General features: G+C 47.7%; 1 protein-coding gene across 10 annotated transcripts in view; it reads left to right on the forward strand.

The window, feature by feature from the left end:
• Positions 1 to 24,129, forward strand: part of Mical2 (microtubule associated monooxygenase, calponin and LIM domain containing 2) — a 147,814-nt gene that overhangs the window by 111,624 nt on the left and 12,061 nt on the right. For 4 of the 10 annotated variants that reach the window (XR_003847103.1, XM_008853491.2, XM_008853489.3 and 1 more), the window contains exons 16-21: positions 8,967 to 9,035; positions 12,364 to 12,513; positions 13,773 to 13,895; positions 14,903 to 15,121; positions 15,343 to 15,444; positions 16,958 to 17,080. Coding sequence is in view for 9 of the 10 variants with exons in the window: in XM_008853491.2 (XP_008851713.1) it covers positions 8,967 to 9,035; positions 12,364 to 12,513; positions 13,773 to 13,895; positions 14,903 to 15,121; positions 15,343 to 15,444; positions 16,958 to 17,080 (786 nt within the window). In the remaining variant the exon portion in view is untranslated. The remainder of the gene's footprint in view (positions 1 to 8,966; positions 9,036 to 12,363; positions 12,514 to 13,772; positions 13,896 to 14,902; positions 15,122 to 15,342; positions 15,445 to 16,957; positions 17,081 to 24,129) is intronic. The other 6 variants (XM_029556312.1, XM_017803271.2, XM_029556309.1 and 3 more) reach the window with 5 other exon arrangements.

Genomic DNA, 24,129 nt, shown 5'->3' on the forward strand with positions numbered 1-24,129 from the left:
TTTTGAAAGGGCTGGGGCAAGCTGCCTTCTCACTATGTTAGACTGTTCAGACCAGGGACATAATGGCCATAAGTTTAGTGGCGCAAATGTGTGGTAACATGCTACATTTGCACAACTGCTCCATTCATTTCATTTAATTATTTCATTTGTTCAACAGTTATTGGGTCCTACTAGAGTCCAACATTAGGGCTGTGGCTTTTAGTTGATTTGATGAGGGGAGCACATGCACAGAAGGGAGTGATACGGGTCCTTGGCTTTGAGCCCAGAGCCTAACAAAGAGGTTCTCAAACTTTAGAGATGTATAGCACCCTTAGTGTCTACAGAACTTTTCCACAGTGCTCTCAGATCGGAAAAAATGTCTCTAGCTCCGTTTCCTGGGCAGATAAGTCCAAACAATCATAGAAGTTTTTAAGGTGTCTGATAGATATCACTTTGTTTCCTCTGGAAAATTTAAAATATCCTGTTCATTCTGGTGTCACCAAGTGCTTTGCTACAGAGTTTGGGAACCAAAGACCTGATGAATAATTACTGTTTTATTTGGGATATCCAATCTATGGCCTGTGGGCTGCATGTACCCCAGAATATCTGTGAATCCAGCACAACACGAAATTGTGAACCTGCTTAAAACATGAGGATATTTTGTTTAACAGTAATTATATAATTCTCAAGCTAGATAATACTATTATATCACAATATCACACAAAATAAACATATGTGTGTTCTTGCAACCTGAAAGGCAGGGGTTGGTCACTCCTGGATTTAATATGTGGCTCAAGACAATTCTTCTTCATCCAGTGTGGCCCAGAGAAGCCAAACTATTAGACACCCTGATTTTGCTATTTGCATCTCAATGGGAGATCCAATGTTCTTGCTTAATTAATGTACTCGCTGTAACAGATACAAAGAGGGCTGAGCAGCCTTCTACAAGGTCACACACTACTTAGTTATGCCTCATTGTTCAGCCCAAACATCAGCAGACCTTTGTCATATATCCAGTAATGGGACATACTGAAGTGATATGAGTTGGGAGACAGAGGACCAAGCCAAAGGTCAGAACTTTAGGGAACAAGAAAACTGAATGGACTGGCAGAGCGTCCAAGGACAGACAGTACATGAGACAGAGTGACAAAGCCAGGAAGGGAATTAGAAAACCCATTATTCCTTCCAGATGGGCCAAGATGGTGCCTGGCGGCAGGGGAGCCAGGCAGGGTGAGAACTGAGGGCAGGCTACGGAATTCTGTGGCACTGGGGCAGAAGGTACATGTTAGAGGACCAGGACAGATGGGAGTTAATGAGGGGCCGTGGGAACATGGGAACAACAGATGGAAGAGAAGTCACAGGATAGGACCAGAGCAAAGCCACTGGCTAGAACAGGGACAGCTGGGGTAAGGGGTAAGAACTCCCGAAGCTGGCCTTCCTGCTCTAGCAGGCTGCAAGCCTCAGCATGTCTCTGCCCTGCCCTGTCCTGCCCTGCCCTGCCCATCCTTCTACCCAAGAGTGCAGTAAGCCTGCCGGCCTTTCTTCCCCTCCTCACCATGTGAGCCATGGTCACTTTTTGCACCAAGGCCTGCCGTCTCTAGTCCCTGGAATCCTGTAGCAGCTGCCTAGCTGATGCCTCTGCCCCTCTCTGCCTTGATGAAAAGATGGACTAGCTAGGTCAGGCCTGGCAGAGAGGTGCAGGTCTCCAGGCTTTTCAAGGGAGCCTTAAAGTAACAGGTCACACCTATGGCTCTCCCTCTCCTGCCCAGGCTTCTCAAAACTGGGGGCTCTGTAAGGGCTTGTTACCCACTGCGGGCCCCACTAAGCCAACCCTTTCAACCCTTTCAGCTTTTACCCTATCCTATCCCTAGTACAACCAATTTTCCTTGGAAGCCTAAGGACCCAGGCCTCAGGCTGCACCATCCCAGGCATGCCAATGCAGTCTTCTGCAAGCTTCTTGAGGTACACTCGGTGCCTTCCTCATCTCACCCTGGTTCTCCTAGTATTAGCCCACAGAGGGAACTGCAGAGGGCTGAGAGAGCCTTTCAACTGGGCGCACCTTTGTTTATAGAATGACTTAATGGAAGAGCAGGCTGCCTCTGGCTCGAGAGGTGGGAGTGGTGAGAGGCAGGAGACCAGGAGGCCTGCCAGGTCCTGGGAGGACTTGCCCTACTTCTTGCTCTGATTCTTTAGGGAAGTTCTTGGGAAGCTGGGGGCTCTGCCTGGCCCATTACCATGAGCTGTCCATTTGAGAGGCCTCAAAACCCACAGATCTGATGGTTTCACCCTCCCCGGAGGGCTAACATCTAGAGTTTATCCCATGTTTTGATTAAATGAAGAAATTTAGTCACTAAGTTAAATACTTATGTGATCTCTGTCTCTTCAAACCAGGTGACCTAAGTCCTCTAGGTCACCCTGGGTCCTCGATTAGAGCTGATCTTTCCTCCCATACATATTGTTCCCCGATGAAAGTACCTCCCTCCTTCTCCTGGGTCTTGTATCTGGATATGTTCTTGGTCGGGTTGCAGTGCTCTTTGGCATTATTTTTCCTATCAGTGGTGAATTCTGCGTCCACCTGTGTCTGATCCTGCATACCCAGAAGGCTGGGTCCACACACAAGACACTGAGAACCACACACACATCTGTGTCCATCCATAGTGGCTCCACTTCAGTTACACCACATAGATGTCGGTGTAATCAGATATGCATCCCACAGCATGGGAGTTTATGTGCCCTTAGGGAATAGCTTCAGGTTAGATCATGTCTGCACCCTTCTATCCCATAGCCCACCCACCTACAATGCCTATGACCTTGTATAAGTGCATCTGTGTTCTGTGCATCTTGCTATCCCTCCCTGTCTTCCTCCCCAGCTTCCAGAGGAGCATCCTAATGTGTGCACATCTGTTTAGTCCATCCACAGTGTGACATCTAAAGAGGCTTCACTGTCCCCTGCTGAGCCATTATTAACAATTGCTCTCCCTCCAACTTTGACTGTTGGTATTCAATTTATCTATCATCTATCTATCTATCTATCTATCTATCTATCTATCTATCATCTACCTACCTACCTATCTATCTATCTACCTACCTACCTACCTACCTACCTACCTATCATCTAGTCTCATCTTGTCTCGTCTCATCATCTCATCGATAGCACTGAAACCCCAGCAAGACATACCAACTTCAAGCAAAGTAGAAGACTTTGAGGAAGATACTTCTCATGGGGTTGTTAAGCAATAAAGACTGGGTGGTCTATGCCCAGGAAAAGGGTAAGACTGGGGATCATATTTTCCTCTTTAAAAGTCTTTGATCTCCTACATTCTGCCCCTAGTCCTGCTCAGCATCTGAACACTTCTTAGTATGAAACAGTTTAGGGGTTCTACAACTTTTGGCACCGTGTAATAGGTGACATTGGGCACACATCCTCAGCCTCTGTTGTCCTGTATTGATATGTACTCATACTTACTCCCATCTGTGCTCTTCTGGAATCTCTTAGGTCTTCCACACCTGGGTGGTGCCTGTATTTATGGGCACTGCAGTCAGCCGTTAACCTCATTATATTGCTTACATATGTAGAGTACCTGGATTTGTCCCATTTGAGCTCATTTATTGGGAGACAACACTTAAGTCATTACCTGCCCTACATTATCCATTCCAAAGATCATCTGGGTAGGCCAAGGATTTTCCCCATTCAGCTAGTTCCTGCTCTACTAGACCCTGGTAGAGGTGAAGTTCACAGAGCATGACTCTCTTGTGTGTCTGTGTCTGATCTGACTTGGCCAGGTGTTCTTCCTCAACCTTCTTCTTGACCCTGTACAGAGACACTTTCCAAAGATCCAAGGGTGTTGAAGAAAGTGCCCTTTCCATCCATGTATACATCCATCTACCCATCTACTCACTCATCCATGCATACATCCATCTACTGACCCATCCACCCATCCATGCATCTGTGCATCCACACATCCATTCACCCATCCACCATCTACCCACACATCCATGCATCCATCCATGCCCCTATGCATCCATCTATCCACCCATCCATCCACTCTCCCACCCACCCATCTACCCATCCACCATCTACTTAAGAGTGAATTATTGAGCATCTGTTTTATACTGAGTTCTCTTCTTGATATTGTGGATAAAGCAGTGAAATACGCAAGCAAGGACCCTGTCCTACAAAACTTTCCTTCTGGCAGGACCTGTGAAGTTCTCCACTCCTCTTCCCCAACTTCTCTCATAGAACCTTCCAGCCAGCAGCCAAAGCTCCTGCTAGGTTCCTGGTCCTTTTCGTTTCAGAGATCTGAAGACAGCTCAGGAGTCAGGGGTGCCAGCTTCCAAGGTTGGGCAAGTAGAGTTCTAGAACAGCCATTTCTTGTCAGCCCACTGCCCAGGTTACGCACTCCATTGCTCTGCTCAGGATTCAGAGCTGATTTATGGGCCAGGAATGCAATTTGCAGCGAGGCAGACAGACTTATTTAGGCCTGCAGGGGACTGAGCAGATATGCCACCTCCCAGGATGCCCTCATCTACAAAGGGAGGTAGAGATGTGCAGTGTTGCTGCAGGGCTCATACAAGCTAGTGCAGGCTGCAGGTCTGCTAGTGGGTGCGGCTCAGTGAGTTCCCTTCCAGTGGTGCTCAGTATGTGATGATGCTTGTTTTCTGGAAAGGTGAGAACTATTTGTATGGAGCTCTTGGTTCTGTATGGCAACACTGCTCAACACACTACAGTATGCAAATCACTCTTTGTTCTAATGCATTTTTGACAATTTTTTACATACACACAATGTATTGTGGTTATATCCACCCTCATTACCCTCTCTTATCCCTTTCCCTCTCCCGCTGAACCCTTTCTACCCCCCCCCACCTAGTCCTCCTCCTACCTCCATGACTTTTTAAAAATACAGTGAGTTTAGTTAGGGTTACATGGGAACTCAGTGGCTATACCATTGAAAAAAATGTTACCAATTAGCAACTTAATTGTCAGTAGTTCCTCACAGGCCCCTCCCCTGTCCATGATGGAAACATTGAAAGGCTGGTCTTGTGCAGGCCTTGTGCTGCTGCACGTTCATGCCTGCAATTGCCATGTTGTATACAGATGGCGGTGTTTCACAGTACTCCTCCCCATCCTCCAGGCTTTACATTCTTTCTTCCCCCTCTTATGACAGAAGAGCTGTGCCTTGGAGGGGAGATATAGATGTCCACTTACAGCTAAGCACTCAAAAGTCACTTATTCTCAGCACCTTGAACTAAGTCTAGTCTAACTTAGTCTCTGCATTAACCTTTATCCACTGAAAAATAAGGAACATCTCTGTCCAAGTCTGACAACAGCGCTTATCTATGATATAAACATGAATACTTAGAAGGCAGCTTGACAATGTGTCCATTTAGCCAAACAAACATCAGTAGTAGTTTCCTCTCCTACGGCCTATGACCTCCCTAGCCATAGAGTTTTGACTTGGCTTACAATACCAGGTGTGTATTCCCTGGTGTGAAACAGGCCTCAGATCCAGTCAGAAGGCAGTTGTTTACCCCCTACACAGTCATGCCACTATCATACCAGCTGTCCTGTCGCATCGCGGATGTAACATGCAGAGTTCACACCTAGGTAAACCCTGATGAGTTTTCTTCCTGCGACCTGCATAGCACCTTCCAGCACTTCCATTCTCATACGTCCCATCTGCTCCTTGTGTTACCTCTGGAGGAAGGTTGGGAACACAGTGTCCTCCTCACAGTCACAGTGTTGTAGGTGGGGAACTTTGACTTGCAGAGATTAAATTGTAGTACTTATATAGGTAGTATCCAAGTCAGAACTAGAATTTAGACATTTACAATTCTGTTGCTGAGACTGACTCCACTAATAGTGTTAACACTTAGAAAGCAGTTTATAGTTTAAGAAGTGTTTTACATTCTGTGATCCTGTTAACCTTCACAATGTCTTATGATAGACAGTATAAGATTCTTTCTTACAGATAAGGAAACTGAAGTCAGAGGAGCTAGGTGACTTTCTGAAGGTCACATAGCCACAACATGAGTAGCATCGAACTCAAACCTGTGAGTCCTTGAACAAAGGGCTTTCGTGCTAATGTCACTGGCCCTCTCTTTAAATATCAAAGCGGCCACCTAACTCAACCAGGCCATAGCCTGCAGTGACCAATCCCTCTTCCTATGAGCCAGATCCAAATTCCTCCAGGGTTAGGCGATACTGGATAACTAAATATAAAGGTTGTTTGCTTTGAGCCGAAATAACTCAGGATGTATGGGAACATGGTTATCTTTTGCTAATCAAATTAATAATCAGTCTTGATTATTATGCCTTGATTTTTTTAAACAGGGAAACCAATTAGTTTAATAAATGCCTTTTGGCATATCAACTCTTTCAAATCCTTGGGAAATCATGATAAGAAAATGTTCTTAGGGTGAAGGAGCTGGAAAATGAATAGGGAAAGAGAGCAAGTCATTTGTTTATTCTCTCTGCCTGGCATGGTAAATATTTGCTTCTTGTATTTCTGGTTCTTCGTAGAGTATAATAAGGTTCAAAGGGATTAGCGTGCTTTAAAATATATTTTTATCCATTCCTTGACAAATTCAGACATGTGTGTAATAGATTTGGATCATATTCAGCCCCTGGTACCCTCTCTTATCGCCCCCATCCCCACTGAACTTCGTCTTCTTCCCAACCAGCACTCCCCTCACCTCGTATCTGTCTCTGTGTGTGTATGTTCTATTTAGTTGAAGTACGGTTGTTCACATGAGCGTGGGTTGGAGTTATCTGCTGGAGCCTGACAACTTACCAGTTGCTATACTGCTGAAGAAATGGCTCTGGGATTGGGGTCTTGAGTCGATTTTTGACTTCCAAATTAGATATACAAATCAGGAAAAAAAAATAGATGAATTTGAATTTTCTTAACTTTATTCTAACCTACATCTTAGTTGACTGTCATTGCTACAATGATAGATCCATAAGGAAAATTAAGTATCTTTTGGATACATACAGTGCTAGCCTTTCCATGTAGCTGGCATTTTGTTGTCCCAGGGTCCAGGTGGATGAACCCGAGTAGCAGAGGGTGTCCCCTTTCTGCTGTATTTATTCTCCCAGAAGGACTTGAAGTCTTCTTAGGAACCTCTGGCTGGGCCCACACCCCTGGAGTACCTTTTGTGAGCCCCTGGGTCACAGGACTGGATGTCCTCTGTAGATCATTTGAACCACGTGAACCACTGTCAAGTGTAAACAAGAGAGGAAGATAGATTTCTCTTTGTGGGAAAATCCAAGTCCTCATTCAGGTGGAAACAACAGTGAAATAACAGAGAACCCTAAGATGATGCATGAAGTGTTTGGATGGAAGGACATTCTGTACTTCTACAGCTCCGGTCTTTGGACCAGAGTGGCATTCAGTCGATGGAGCTGGGAGCCCAGACAGCCTGCCCAAGTCCCAACATTGTTGAAAATAAGGTCATCTGTTTCTCTTGGTGTTTGTCCAAGCATTTAGACTGAAATTATTTCCATTCACAAAACAGTGATTTATGAGAAGCTGAAGGAAATGTTGAAGGGAGGGAGGGCCCTTGGACCTGTTGTTTTGTGGTGCCTGGGTCAAATTTTTGAACAACTATCAATGATTAAACTGTGGTGGTTGCTTTTTTAATAGAGCTAGTGGACATGACAGTGGCGGGCATGGGGGCTGGAGTAATGAGGGTGTTTACTACACGAAACTGTCGCATAGTGGACTGTGTGCTGGGGTGCTCAGACTTACCACTATTTCAGAGCAACCAGATCTGAAAGGATGCTCCTGGGGCTGGGAAGAGCTAGCCTGGGAGGGCTTGATTCCTGCATTTTCAGTGAGAGGGCAACCTGTAGGCCCTCCTTAAATATCCATGGTATCCAGAAGGCTGGCATGTAATCTGGGCCTGCCGTGGAGGGGGTCAACATGTAGGAGGGTCCATGTAGAAGGGACACATGCTCTGTGGGATGTGGTTTCAGGCTTCTCAGGGAATCAGCCTTTGGGAGAAGACCCTGGAGCCTGGAAGCTAGTGGTTCCAAAGTCTTACTTCCAGAAGTAGACCTAGTCTGTAGTCAAGGTTACATGCAGAAGAGGTTCTGAATTCAGCCTCCACCTGACCCCAGGCCATGGCAACAGCTCAGTACAAACACACACACACACACACACACACACACACACACACACACACACACCTGTTCATTCCCCCTTGGGCAGCCTGAAAGAGGTGTGTCTTTTGGTAACTTTTAAAATGGTAATGATAGGGACTTAGGTAGAATAAGGTTTCCTGACTTAAATGTCCAGATTCAGGTAGCAGAGAATTGGTTGTTGAGAGGTTATCAGATAGTCAAGTAATGTGCTATGGAAGGGGACGTGTCTATTAATAGTCACAGCGATTGGGGGAAGTCAGTAAATCAGAACTGTCCTTGGCAAACTGGACATATGCCCATTTCAGTCCTCAGGCTGGATCTAATTCTTCTTAGAAATGAATTAGATTTTATAATGGTGGCTGAATTACAGCCTTAATTTGCTACCAAAGTCCTGGACAGCTCACTTGAACCCTGAGATTAATACCTACCTCTGTCATCTCTTCAGGGGATGCTCCTGAAGGGCTGAGGAGTCTCCATAAGGCAGCACACACGGAGGGCATCAGCAGGCCCATCTCCAACCTTGGGCACCTGGTTAAACGCCTCCAATTCCAAGGTCACACTGAAATAGATATGATGCCCACCTTACCTGTGTTACAGGCATTTGCTTGCTTTTGGAATGCTCCATCATGGTCCTGTGAGACGCAATTCCTAGTCATCCACTGCACCTGAGCATAACTGTATGACAGCATTTGTTGTGTTCGGGTCATTTATTCCCTAGTCTACCATTAGGCTGACAGCTGTTTACAATCAGACCTGCATCCCTGTGTGCTTCTAGGTCAAGGCTACCCCGGCCCTTGCGGAGGCTGATGGAGATGGGCTCATGGTATTTTCTTGGCTGTTGCAGGTGGATACTCAGATAGAACAGAAAGACATGAACAAGCGGAGGCGGCGGGGCATAAGCAACCTGGAAGAGGTACGTGTGCATTTGCTCGTTTATACCAAGGCCAGTCCTGAGGACCAGAGGCTTCGGGCGTCCTTGACGCCATCATGAGCCCTAGCCCTTTTTTTTCTCTTCCAAACCACTGGGATCCAAGCTCAGCTTGATAGAAAAACAGTCAGTGTATTTTCAATCATCGATTTGCTACTTCCTCACCATGTAACCTTGGAAGACCGGCCAGGCCCAGGGTGATGCCTGTTGAATGTGATGACACATTTGAAAGGTTTGAAACATTGTGGGCTTTTAGAGGAATAATATGCTGTAGAACAGTTAATCAAAATTGAATTGCTACTGAGAGGAAGTAGGAAAGAGATGCCAGTGGCCCCACTTTCCTGGAACTTCTGTACTTTGTCATGAGGACAAATGTTGGCTGTCCATAAGCGCCACCTTCTGGTGAAAGAAGAAAATTGCAGGAGCGTGTCAAAAGAGCTGATCTTTCACCTGCTTTTGAAAAGTTGGTCCGTAGAAAAAGGGGATGAGTTCTGCCTCTCCAAGAAACAATTTAAAGACACCCAAGATATCCACTTCATTTTATTTATTTTGTGTGTGTACATGCATGTGTGTGTGCGCAGGTATACATGCTGTTGTGTGCATGTGGCTGTCAGGCGTCTTCCTCAGTTGCTGCCCACTTCATTTTTTGAGACAAGGTCTCTCATTATAGTTAAGCTCATCCATTCAGCTAGACTGGCAGACCGATGAGCTCTAGAGACTGACCTGTCTCCACTTCCCAGTGCTGGGGTCCCCAAAACACACTGCTGTGCCCAACTTTTTATGTGGGTGTTGGAGGGGCATTAAATTTTGGTCTTCATGTTTGCATGACAAGCACTTTACCAGCTGAGCCATTTCCCCAGATCTGTACTTCACTTTAAGAGGCCATTCTAATTCTGCAAGAGGAAGCACACATGTGCCAATCAGGTAGTGCCAACATTAAGCTAGCCTCTTGGTGATGTCAAAGGTGACTTGGGCATATGGGATAATGTGTAATGAATGCATTGATACTTGATTCGTGGGACTTACAAGAGACTTGCCTGCTCTGTATGGCCAAAGAGGCTTTAGTGCTATGCTCTGTAGAGCATCACTGTTCTGTGTCAGACTTGCCCATCTCCCAGCCACGAGCTGTGTCAGCAGTTGAGCCAGGAGAGCACAGCTGCACTCTTCACCCTCTTTTCTCATAAAAAGAGGCCCAGAGTTCAGTTCACCTCTTACAGTGTGAGCGTGCTCATTCTACCCACTGAATTCAAGTCACCTTTTTCCTGAAGGTTTTCCAGAGCTTTTTTAGGTGAGCCCATCGAGAACTATGGCTACAAGGGCTGGAGAGATGGCTCAGCAGTTAAGAGAGCTTGCTGTTCTTCCAGAGGACCCAACTTTCTTTGGTTCTTAGCACCCAAGTCAGATAGCACACAACTACCTGTAACTCTAGATGCAGGGAATCTGATGCCCTCTTCTGGCCACTGCAGACACCTGCACACATGTGGCATACATACCCACACAAATAATAATAATAATAATAATAATAATAATAATAATAATAATATAAATGTTAAAAAATGAGGAAAGAGGGGCTGTAGAGATAGCTCAGTGGTTTGGAGCACTGGCTGCTCTTGCAGAAGACCTGGGTTCAATTCCCAGCACCCAAATGATGGCTAACAACTGTCTGTAGCAGGGGAACCCAACGCCCTCTTCTGACCTCTGTGGGCATTGCACACGCAGGTGCACTTACATACATGTAGGCAGTACACTCATATACATAAGATAAAAATAATATTTTAAATAAAAATGAGGAAAGAGAAATGTAGGCTCTGGGGCACTGACCTACTGAATCCGATCTAGTTTTGAAGATGGATGGCAGCTTACTTGTGTGTGCGTTAGTGTCTGAGAGCATTGGCCCCTGTGGCCCACTGTGCTGGCTGACTTTGGTCTTCTGCAAACAGTGGCGACTCAGTAAACACTCCCTCCTCCTCTTGAGCAGCTCATGTGCACAGCCATACATCACACACTGAAGCAGGGAATGGCTTTGTGTCTGTCCGGCACTTGACCAACAATGTTTGTGCACGCAGTTGCCCACCGGGGCTGCTCGTCTGGGGGGATCTTACTTAAACTCAGGTCACCTTAGCTTGCATCTTCCCACACATCTCTTCTGAGTGAATGTATCTTTACCGCCTCAAGAATGCTATTTCTCTGGTGAAGACTCACTGTCTCCCTGAGAAGGTTGACCTCCCACTTGGCACAGCAGCACTTTGTACACTCTGAGCTGTGCAGGAGATTCAGGGAACAGGAGAAGGCATTCTTAGGAAATGTAGTAATTGTCAATGTTTTTTAGTTAGCAGGTGAGTAAGATGGATCTCCATCTTATAAACCATCGTAATCAAGCAATCAAGGCTTCCATCACCATTTACCAGTCATGTTGCCATCGTATACCCAACAGGATACACGTGAAGAGCCCTTCACCTGTGTGCTGTCTTCTCCTAGAAGCTTTAGTTCCAAGCTAATTGCAAGAAAGCATCAGACCAACTCAGATGGAAGATCATTTTTATAAAATAGCTGTTCAGCACCTTTCAAAAAGTGTCAGGGAAATTTTCAGAGATTAGAGAAGACCAGGGAGACAAGATGACTAAATGCTGTGTGGGATCCTGGACTGGAGCCTGGAACAGAAGAGGGTCAGGGATGGAAAAACTGATGCAATGCAAACAGCCTCTGGTCCAGTTAACAGTAACCCGCCAGTGTTTGTTTCCCAGCTTTGATAACAGTGCTGCGATTACTTCTGAAGTTGCCTTAAAGGCAGCTGGGGGGAGGGTGTGCAGGGATAATCTGTGCTACTTTGGACCGTTTGCGTAAATCTGAAAATTACTTCTAAATGAATTTTTCTTTAAAGATCACAAACACAGAGCAGTTGTAGAGGAAGTTGAGAAGAGAGTAGGGAAAGGGGAAGTATTCCTAGACTGTATGCCTTGTCCTATGACCCCCTGGCTTACTTCCCTTACTACACGCACACACACACACACACACACACACACACACACTTACCTCTTTTCAGTCATGTGGTATATTTTGGGAGTTATTTGATGCAGTACTTCTCTATCCGAACTAAAGTTTGTAATAACCACTTGAAGCAAGATTCAAAACCCTAACTACCTATGTCCCAAGCCTGGCCACCCCCATGCTTTAGGTGGACACACTTGTACTGTGAACATCCACTCTACCAGGGCACCTCACTTCCTTAGCCCCTGGAGAACCTTTCCATATCCTGAGCCTCTGGGCCCCTCCCTGACCTGTAGATTCTAATGTACTGTTTTGACCTTTTCAGTTGTCAAACTTCTCTGGCCGTAGCTTGGACTCTAATCAAGAATGTGGCAGCAGTAAGGAAGGTGGGAGTCAGAACAAAGTCAAGTCCATGGCCAATCAGCTGCTGGCTAAGTTCGAGGAAAGCACTCGGAACCCTTCAACCCTAAAGCAGGTAAGTCCTATCACATGCTCTCTGACCCACCCCACAAGAATGTCACTGAAACATTGGGCTAAGGATGGACCAACATTCACCATTTGGGGATGATTTTAAAAAGACTTGTGCCTCTTGGTTAGGAAGCAACAGTCTTTTCCTTGAGGCCAGAAAACAACTATTTTCTACTCTGGACACCATACTGTCCAATTACAACATGAAGCCTTCAATAGAGGACATCTCAAATGAGTATGAAGAAGTTCCAATAAAACTTTATTTACAAAAACAGGCCCCTAGATGAGGATTATGGGCCATAGTGTGCTGATGCACATCTTGCAATAAAGAAATCCATTTCCTAATTTGGTTTTGCCCTAAAACTGTGACTTGGTTTGTAGCCAATTTGAGATAGGACAGCTTGAGGGATCATTGAGAGGCTGTGTGGGAGAGCACTGTCCAAACCCATAGTGAGATGATTCATCCCAACCAGGGGAGCTGACTCAGATAGCAACAAGGGCTTGACCAACCTCCCCAACATTCCCCGGCGCTGTCCTCTCCCCATGCACCAGCAGGTCATGCAGAGATGTTACATGGGGCCTGGATGCTGTGATTCAGGCAACAGACTTCTGACTCTGATTGGAGTCTGTGTTCATGGCTTGGTTTACTCCCTTTGGGATGTTGTTATCACATTACAAAAGCTTTAAGTTGGGTTCCCTTTGTCTGTAAAAGAGACCTGTGCTATGACAGAATTAGGGTCCCTCCTGAATAGCTAGCCTTCCCCCAGGAAATGGTTTGGTTATAAGAGGGCCATTTTCCTGAGACCTGGCATTTGTTTAAACATGATCTCAATGGTCCCTTCTAGAAGCCTGGCCTCCTGCAGTTTCCAGTGTTGGGGATGGCTCTGTTCTTCTGGCCTGGACATCCCTGTCCTGGAGAGGGCAGGAAGCTCTCCATTTCTGGGAGAAATCCCAGGCTGGCCACCTTAGCTTGGCACAGGCTGGCAGTCCTGGCCCAGGGCCCTGTGTCTGAGCCAAAAGCAAGGCCTGTGGGATTCACACGTTGTCCCAGAGCAGGAGACTACAGGACTCGTCCATCCACATGCTCAGAGAGCCAGAGCTCTGGTTTCCCAGCTGGGCCCGGCTTGCAGGAGTGCAGCCAGCCCTGTCTCTGCTCCTGTACCTGGTGTCTCCTGCTCCCCTCTCCTCCATCCATGTCCTCCATCTCACTCACCTTTTTCTTCCTGTCTCCTGGGCTGCTTTTGCGGACTCACTTTCTCCTCCCAGGACCACCATGTCTCAGGGATAGGTAAGCCTGTCCTGTGCTCTTCCTCTCGCCCTCCCAGTGCCTCTCGCTGCTCCAAGCTGGAGGAGTCCACTCCCAAGCTTCCACCTCCTCTGAAAAGGCAGGTAGGGCTCCTTCCAGTAGATGTTGTTTTGGTAACACCAGAGGGAGGGGACTTTGGGCCAAGGGATGGAGCCTTCCCCTCTCCCCAAGTAGAACTGAGTGTAGAATTCCTGTGCATGCAGACACAGTTCAAGGTCACCACCTTTAAGGTAAGAGCTGCCACATAGCCTGAAGTATATACACGTGGTCCCTTAGCCTGTCACAGGTGTTGCCCAAGCAACCACATACTCTTGGAGTTGCTGCCTGGGGGAAAATCGGCAACTCCACATAGGATTCTTTGGGTGCACCCCTGCAGTGCTGAACTTTATGTGCAAATGGGCCACTTGGATAGGCTGGCATCCAAGTAAGTGCAAAAACATCACTGGAATGTGTTCCCCGGGGGCCTCATGGCTGCACCCACTGAAGCTGGTGAGGCTGAGGCTATTAAAGGCCTTTCCATATGCCCTAGTAACAAGGACCAGCACGGAGGGATTGTGGATTATCCCAGATCCCACCTCTGGGTGTGGAACCTGGATAGAGTCAGGATGAGTGCCTGCAAATTCCAGGAATATCTAGTCAGTATTAGGTATTGCTCCAGAAACCGAAGGTGGGGTAAGGTAGGTGTGGGTTTGATGCAGCAATTCTATATCTGTGCATGCTAATCATGTAAGGAGGCATTTAAGAAATATCAGTGTCTTGTTGCACACGCCAACTAGTCACATCCTCTACTGGGAATTGGGTAGAGTTGAGTATTTCCTTAAGGTATCCTAGGTGATCTCAGAGTACAGATAGGACTGGGGATCAGGGTTGTAGAGGCATGGCTGGAGGATCCTAGGTAAGGCACAGGACCATCTACTGCTAACTGAATGCTGGGGATCCCAGTACAAAGACAGAAAACTCCTCCCCTACCTTCGGTGGTCTGTGATCTTTCTCAGCGTGGCACCCGCTATGCCCTCTGCCTCTGGTCCCCATGAGGCTCCTTGCAAGGGAGTCTATGGAGGGAAGGAAGCTGATTTCCTCTCTCTCCCAGTTCTCCTCCGTGGTGGTGACGGGGCAGGTGCTCAGAGAACTTAATCAAGTGCCTGCTGGTGGCGAGTGTCCGAGCAGGCCCTGGAGAGCCAGGGCCAAGTCAGACCTGCAGCTGGGTGGGACTGAAAACCTTGCCACCCTGCCTCCCACCTGCCAAGGGGCACTGGCCCTGTCCGGGGTGCTGCGACGGCTGCAGCAGGTAGAAGAAAAGATTCTTCAGGTGAACACCCTCTCTGCCTGTCTGTGTCTACTTCTGGGTGCCTTCCTGTCCCTCCTGTCCCTCATCCTGTCCACAGCAGACCCTTTTCCTCCTGTTCCCTCCCTGTCTCCTGTTTGCTGTGTGTGATGAAACACGCCTGACCTCTCTTCCCACTCCCTCGGAGGCAACTTTCACAGCCTCGGTCACTATCTTTTTCTTTCTCCTTTCTTACCTGACCGCAGAAGAGGGCCCAGAACTTGGCTAACAGAGAATTTCACAAAAAGAACATTAAAGAGAAGGCAGCTCACCTGGCCTCCATGTTTGGACACGGGGATTTCCCACAGGTAAACTTAGGGCCTTCGGAACGTCTAGGAACCCTAGCCATGAGCCAGCCTTGGTGGCTTGGTCTCCCCCTTCTCCCTTCTCTGTAACACACAGAGTATTCATTTCTCAAGCCACTAAAGAGTTTGAGCTGGCATTTTAAAAGACCCAAATGCAAAAATTCAAAATAGTTGACACATCATGACAAAGGGAAACTGAGGCAGGAAAGTAAACCCAAGTCAAAAGAAACTTACTCAACAGAATACAGGCTTTAAAACCCTAGTCAGGGCTGTCCAAGTTTTTGGTATCGTAGTATGACGTTGTTACCTGCGAACGTGCTAGGTATATTCATAGCTATCCTAGGACACATGCGGCCTGGACTGTAAGTTGAACACACCTGTGTCTAAAGCTTTTAAGTAGACTCTGAGCTTTTTTTAATATTTATTATTTTTATGTGTATGAGTGTATTGCCTGCATGTATGTGAGTGCACCCGTGTTGTGCAATGCCGCGGAGGTCAGAAGAGGGCTTCGGATTCCCCTGGAACTGGAGTTCAGAATGGTTCATAGCCGCCATGTGGGTGCTGGGAATCGAACCCGGGTCCTCTGCAAAAGCAAGAGTGGTCAGTGCTCTTAACCGCTGAGCCATCTCTGCAGCCCCGACTCTGAGCTTCTTAAGAGTCACTGCAAAGAGGGAGCTCAGGTTTGTTGCAAGGCTTCAGGTGCCTTAGAGGTGAAAGCAAGTCAACCATGCTGTTACAGGACCCTGACCAGGGAAGCACTGAATGGCAAGGCCAAACCCAACCCTAACCTCAGCTATGTGTCTTGAAGTAGCAATGCTGAACTAAGGAACCCTTGCCCTAGCATGGGAAGTACAGCTTCCTCCAGGTTTGGCTAGTTATTTAGAAACTGGTAGAAAAAAAGAGCTGGTGCTCACAGAGAAGCTAAAGCTAATAATGAAGGCTCTGGGGTGGTGGTCGGGACTTGTAAACTCCTATCCTTTCAGCAAGGCAGTGTCTGGAACACATCTCCCCAGCCGTGTTCTCCCAGCCTCCTTCTATGTCTTTGGCTGTTCACAGAGTCACGGACATAGTAGGGTTGCCCAACCTTGAGTTCATTGCTAGGGTTCCGGTGGCCTCCAGGAGGCCAGCACAAGTGCCGCACAGCTGCAGAAGGCTCTGCTGCCGGCCTTCTGGCCCATTTGGCTCAGGCTTTTCCCCTTCTAAGTCTACAGCTGCTCCTTCATACCAGGCTCTGGCATGAGGGTTCTTATTAGCACTGGAGTGCAGGGCAGATCCAGGCAAGAGCAGAAATGAATCTGCTTATTGCTATTCCAGGGAGCTGGAATTGTAGCAGAATGCAGTGTAGCCAGGAGCTACATATTCCCGCATGACTCTAACGGCGGCTTCTGTGTTGTCCTGAGACACAGGCCTCAGTGTCTGCGCCCTATGAGGCATCCACAAGGCTACATCACAGGCATGCATCACCATACCTGCTGCTGCTTGTAACCCTACTTTCCTCTATCTCTGTTCTGTGCAGGATAAACTGTCTAAAGGTCTGCCTCACACTCATCCTCCGTCTTCTCCCTCTTCCCTTCCATCTCCTGATCCAGCTGCTCCTTCCTCTCCACCGACTGCAGACTCTGCTTCTCCTGCCAGAAAGGTAGTCACTCTGAATCATCACACACCCCCACCCCCTTGCATGTTCTGAGATGTTCTCAGCCTCTGCTTGGCCCGTGCAGGCAAGCATCTGGAGCCAGGCTTGGCTGGGATGGAAGTTTGTAAGATATTGTACAACAGCCCAGGATCGGGTTTGGGTTTTGCATTAGTGCAGGCAGCAAGCAGCCTGCCCCACCCAGGACTTGTCAGGGACCCGGATGCCAAGCTCTGTGCCAGATGCTGAAGAAACAAAGGGGGAAATTGCATCCCTTGCTACAGTTTTGATAAAAACACCACATCATCACAAGACCAGTCACACTTTTACCATGCAGAATCGCTGATATCTGCCATGTTTGACCTAACCAAATGGCAATTTCACACAGTAGACTCAATACATTACTAATGAATTTTGTAAGATGTATGAGGCAAGACTCTGGGGACAGAGAGAAGTTTAGAAAGGACACAGAGACAGTGATAGGAGAGATGTGTGGAAGGCTCCACAGGAAGAGTTTGCTAGAGAGAGGTGTGGGGCAGGGCTAACATGTGGGAAGGCAGAATGTCTGGTGTACCCCAACTTGGGACTGAAGTGTTTATGGGAGTGTGAAGAGAGCGAAGGCAAAACATGCACTGTTTAGCATGTCTGCTTGTTAAAGAATTCCATCTCTATTGAATCCCTGTGTTCTAGGAGGATGTAGCAGTGCAGAGATAGGCTTGGAGGGAGGGAGGCAGAGAGCTAACTGATTTGAGGGAATGAAATGTTCTCTGAACATGATTGCACTTGGATCTGGGGTACATTTTTCCCTCTGGGATGAGTGAGTCCTCAGCTAGACTGTGCTCCCCTGAACACACCCCGTTGACCTGTCTCACACTGAAGATTGAGGATCGGTGTGCAGAGCCAAATGCCCCCTGTGCAAAGATCTGTGTTGTTGGGCTGGTAGACACCCAGCTTCGTGCCATTCCCTTAGCAAAAGTTTATGTTGTCTCAAGGATGAAATCTTACCGCCTAACCCCCTCCAGGATTTCCCACATAGGTGTTAAGCACCCCAGGAGGGGGAGTAGGAAGTGACCATAGGGAGACTTCTGTTCTTCACTGTTGCCAAAAACAGCCGTGGTCAAGATACCACCATAGCCAGCATCCTGGTCGGTGTCAACTATTGGTCAGTTTATCTTCAAGTCCCCTGGTCTGTCTGAACCTCCATCTCCCCTCCAGCATAAAGTGGGCCCCACGTCAGAATGAGCTATATGAATTAGGACAGGCATCTTCATCACCCCCATCAACGAAGTCTCAAGATAGCCCTTCTTCAAGAGAGCCCAGCTAGGGAGCTACTTCCAGTCGTGGGAAAGGTCACCAGCAGCCTTGACTTCAGTGAGATGACAGGAGGAGTGAGGTCACTGAGCACAGGCCCAACTCTAGAGGTCAGCCAGAGCCACGTCGTTTCTCCCTGCCCAGCCCCTCTCCTGATGCCTGGCCCTTCAGAACGGAGCTTGTCAGGGCTTCTCTGTCCTTACTTTCCTCCCACCCTCAAGAAGGTCTAGCTCATGGCTGTCCTCTCACGGTCACGGGCAGAACTGGGGCAGACTAAGGGACAATCTTTCTCAAGTTCTACTGTTGGGTTTCCAGCAGCATTAGCTCTTCCAAATGGTGGCAGGACGCAGAGCTTGGGGTCTGACAGATGTTTGTCAATAGTAAACTTTTTCCTGTCACACCACCATAGAGCCTTTCCAATGCCTTCCTCACTGGACTCCCAGGCAGTTTTTAAACCAAGGTCTCTTGTTAAGCCAGTGAGTGAACCTTCATTCGTTCAAGTATTTGTTAAAGGCCAACTCAGTTTTGGATGCATCAGTAAATCAGTCATCTCTGCCCTAAGGAGTCTTGTATTCTAGGAGGAGGTGGGGGAGTACAATCAACAATAGTATAATAGGTAAGTAAATCATCTTATGTGTCACAAAACAAGAAGATACTTCCTATGGAAGAATCAGGGACCTAGGTTACTCCGAGTGAGGAGAAATTTAAAAGGGAATGAGCAAGAAGGGTTGTCCTGTGACTGAGAGAGCTGAGCAGGGGCAGAGAGCCAGATAAGAAAGCAAAGGTTTAGGGAGGCTCCTCGGACCCATGACTCCTAACTCCTCATACAGTGATCTCTCTGGACCACAGGGGCCAAATGTGGATGGAGCCCTGTCAGATGCCCCAGCCCACGGATTGTGTCCATGTGACAGTACATGCCCAGGAACAAGGAGGGGGTGAATGGGACTTGGCTTTTGGGTCCTCTGGCCCCACCTCCGCAGCTTTGTTCCTTGTTTCTCTAGGGTTGAGTAGATCACTTTTCTTTTTCTTACCCTGTCTCCCAAGCCAGCCTTTGTCATGAGATAATATGTGATTAGGCCATTTGAACAACTTGTTAATGATGGCTGATGTGCCTTTCAAGTATGATCTGAGAGCTCTTAGAAGAAACCACCCTGGCACACTGGGCAAGTCACTGAATCTCTGTGTGCCTCAGTTTCCCTAAGAGCTCACACACACACAGGCCCCTGCATGTCTCACTATGATTCCATAATAGGAAGTTGGTGAGTTTTCAGTTGCAAGCCATCTTGACTAGGATTTCTCCAGCCTCGCCCACACCCAATCTGTTCTCTCTCCCCATCCCCCATTTTGATTCACCACCAAGTTTCCCACATGCAGAGTCTAGCAGCATCCCAGCCTCTCCCAGGGTGGACCAGGCTGCCCCTTAAAGCAGATGCTGACTTTCTAATAAAGTGCTGATGGTGCTTGAAGCGTCTCTCATGGGGAGAGAACTTGGGCCTTAATGTTTCTTCCCAACAGATAAGGGAGTGCTCTGATTGGTCAATGCCAGGTTGCTGCAATTCACGGGAGCCCAAGGAAGAAAAACATCTGGAAACTGATGCTTAGTCCTTGGCAGCCTCCCATAGGGTAGCATGTGCTGCTTTTGCCTTGGAGCCCTGTGCCCCAACTCTGAGGGTCCAGAACTTGTTTCTTTGTCAGGGAAGCAGAGTTGGCCAAACTTAGCATGAGGAACAGGTTATCCACGAGGATACGAACATAAATCACATCTCCAAGGGATGCAGCCTTCAAACCACATCTACCTTCTCAAATGGTGCTTTGCTTTAAAGTTCAGAGTGGTCCTGTTGGATTTGGCCTGAATAGTCACAGAGTCTTGAGGTCCTTTTATTTATAGCCTAGAACCTTGCCAGAGCCAAAAACATGGACTATGGGATCCATATCTGGTCTTGTGTCCCAGTGCCATTTTCTGATTTGTTCCATCAAACAAACTCTCTGCTTGTGTGCCCTCTCTATCAAACATTTATTTCTTTCTTTGAGAAGGGAAACCACATTGAATTGGTCCTTAGTTTGGCTGTTGACATTTGCTGAAACTGTTGAGCTCTTGCAAGAACAAGAGGCACAGCTGGCCAGGGGACTGCTTGGCTTTGACTTTAGCCTCCTGGGCCTGAAGAGAAGGAATAAAAGGAACTTTCCCTACTACCCCTGAGGGTGTTTGCTTTAAAACCAGATTTGTAGGGTTTATGCTGAGATTTGCATATTACAAGGAAATGCAACCAACTGGGCAAAGTTTAGCTAGGCAAACCTGTCTTTGTGCTATCTAGTGCTAGGATGGATCGCAGGCCCCTCCATCTGCCTCACCTTCCCCAGCTTGATGGAGGTGTCTGGCGTGAATCCCAGTCTTGGGGACATGGCTACCCCACGTGCTGGGGTGTGTCAGGAAGGCAGGGTGCTATAGGAAGAATATGAACCTGGAACCAGACCTGAATTTAAATACCAGCCGTTCACTGTGTGACTCTGGGCAAGGTGGTGGGCCTCTCTGAGCTTTCATTTCCTAACCTATAAACTGGAGATGTATCAGTGACTCCATGGGGTCTTTAGAATTGCTGCAGCAAGCCGGGCGTGGTGGCACACGCCTTTAATCCCAGCACTTGGGAGGCAGAGGCAGGTGGATCTCTGTGAGTTCAAGGCCAGTCTGGTCTACATAGTGAGTTCCAGGACAGCTGGGGCTGCAGGGAGACCCTGTCTCAAAAGACCAAAAAAAAAAAAAGAATTGCTACAGCGATCCAACATATGTAAAATGCTTGAAGTACTAAGTAAATGCTCTCTTTCCCAGTGGAAGAAACTTCTAGATGAAAGTTCATTTAGCTAAAAAGTATATCTTTAAAAGAATAGCAGTCATTTCCAGGTTTCTATTTTCATTCCAGTCACTGAGGAACAAGTGCCACCTCAGGTGACTTAGAGTTCAAAGAGCTTCTGAGACTCACCAGCTGGGTATGAGGGCTACATGCTTCTGATGAGGAGCAGTGCCTGGCACAGGGAGCCAAGCTGGGCAGGTTTGGGCTCCTGGAGGTGACGGCTCCCACAGCCTGCCTGCATCTTAGTGTCCTTATATAAGCTGGCTTTGGTACCTCTCCTTCCCCCTTGCCTTAGGAAGGAGGACAAGGCAGAGAGCCTGCCCTCGAGGTTTTCTTATCTAGGCACTGCTCAGTGGGAGTGTCCTTGTCCCCCCAGGAACCAAGGGTTCTCCTCTGGCTCTGCTTATTGACTCCTCCCCTTCCCCTAAGCCCTCAGTTCCAAGCTCCTGGAAACTTAACTCTAGCTCCCTAATTGCCCCATGTGGGCTTGCTTGATGCTCGGAACATGCCAGCTGGCCACAGATGACTCAGCCCTGCAGAGTGGCTCAACCTGGACACCTGCTATGGACTGAGTTCTAGGCCCAAGATGGGGAAGCTGTGTTTGGATACAAAGAGCCAGGAACCTGCTTCCTCCCCTATTCAGAGCATCTTGTCTGCTGTGCCAGGGGCAGAGAGATCACCAAGACTGGACCACTGGCATCAGGGTGCCCAGACTCCAGGAGGAGTTGAACAGTGTAGTGTGAAAAAGACTCCCACATCTAAACAGGGACCTGAGCTGAAGGGGTCACAGGTCAGCATGAGGAATGCCTCTTGGTAGAGGGCCACCCACCTCGGCAGCCTCTGGCATTGTGACAGCATCAGTGTCACCATGTTTGAATCTAGTGTGGTTTGGGGAAAACAGGCATTGTGTGTCTTGGGTGGGCCACACAACTCTTGTTTGTACAGAAGAGAAGCATTTAAGAGCAAAAAGTTCTCAAACCTGCAGGCACAGCAGTGCTCTGGGTTAACTGGCCACCTACTGAAGGCCCTCTGGAAGAGCAGGAAGTGCTCCTAACCTCTGAGCCATCTCTCCAGCTCCTACCCAGGGTCTTCTACAACACTTTCGCAGACCTTCAAACTTGGGAATGGTCTTCCCACTTCACAGTTGAGGGAACTGTGGCTCACAGAACAGAAATGGGACGTGTGAGATGACGGCCCGCCCAAACTCACCAACCATTCTATATAGCTGGTTCTAATGGGTTCACTGAAAAATGATTTGAATTTAAAGGGACGAACAAATAATTTAAAATATCCCAATTCTTGAAAGTTATATTAAGAGTTGTAAAAGTCCCAGGAGACTGTAAGATTGCTAATTCTTGATGGGGTTTTTTGGCTAAATCATCAGATTTCCTAGTTTCACATTTGAATAAACTGTTCCTAGCCAGACCACCCATGCCCTGCCTTCCCAACTCTCCCTGGGAACACGGGTGACTTATTCAGTGTATGAATCTTCTGAGAATGTGTGGTTTTTCTGCTGAGGTCACCACCAGGATGAGTTTTTTTAGAAGTCTCTCCACAAGTTGTGCCTTTTATTTCTCAGAAGATGGGCCACCTGGTAACTCCTCAGCTGATGACAGTGTGGTCCTCAGGCAGACTGGTCTGTGATCCAGTGACTCTAGCAAATGAGAGGAAACATTAGATACATGGTAGATTGTGGCAACAATATCTGGCATTGTCACACACCCAAGTGTGGGAACTTATTTCTACTGATTTATTTTTATGGTACGCAGAAGTAGCAAGCCTCAAGAGATCTGAGACTTCAAATCTGAGGGGCACTGACCTAGCAGAAGCACAGGTTGTAGCTTCCTCTCACAGTGCCAAAATAGCTACCCTCCTGTCAAGAAGTAGAGGACAACCCTGGATCCTTGGAGCACTGGTCACCTTCACGCTAGTCCTTGGGGTGGGCTTCAAGAGCCCAACCATTGAGACAAGTCCTCCATCTCTGTGTCCCTTACAGTCTCTCTAAGTCCCAGTTTATGTCTCAGTGATTCTGGGCTGGTTCCCAGCAGGCAGATGGCAATTTAGTTGGCTCACAATGAAAGGACTAGGTTTGGTCTTCATCCTGAACCCCCCGGCGAGATACCTGCATAGCTCACAGAACAACTGAACAGGCTGTGACTGTACTAGCATGTTTTAGTGACAACCCCCCCCCAGCACCTTCATGGCAAACTTTAGTACTTTCTTCCTAAGACAGGATTGCTAAGCTTAGTGGCATAAGGTGCTTATTAGCTAAGTAGTTAATAAGGTCTCATTAGAGACTTGAGTTTAAAGTCTCAGATAGTACAGGTTCAACCTCTGCTCCATCAGAAGGCAATCACTGTGCGTGGGTGTTGCAGCACCCATTGGTTCCTTTCTGGGAGAGTGCCGTGGAGCCAGTTCACACACTGGGCCAGAGGCTGAGCAGGCAGTACCCAGAAGGAAAACTAGGCAGCTCTGCCCTTCCTCCCCTTTTTATTTTATGCAAACCTTGAACATACTGTGTATTCTACGGCCCCTAACTGAGGAGCAGGATTAGGGGCTCCACTTGGGGAACAGAACATTAGGCAAACAATGGCTTATTGTCCAAAGTCAACACACCTGAACCTTCCCGGAAGAAGGAACCAGATTTCTTGGCATGTGCAGGTTCGTGGCAGTAGCAAAAGCTGGGCTAGTTTCAAAGCAGAATTCTAATCTCAGAGGAGGGGAGGTGGTACCTGCCCTAGAGCAACTGCTGCTCCCAAAACAAGACATGGATGCTTTGCACAATGAGGGCCCCATCTACAATCCCTGCACCAGAGGGATCAGCAGCACCCCAGCCCGAGCAGCCTACAGCCATGTTCTCTACAAACCCCAAGGGCCCACTCATGGAATGACTGTCCC

The sequence above is a fragment of the Nannospalax galili genome, unplaced genomic scaffold (assembly GCF_000622305.1).
Source record: "Nannospalax galili isolate Female #2095 unplaced genomic scaffold, S.galili_v1.0 scaffold44, whole genome shotgun sequence".
NCBI lineage: Eukaryota > Metazoa > Chordata > Mammalia > Rodentia > Spalacidae > Nannospalax > Nannospalax galili.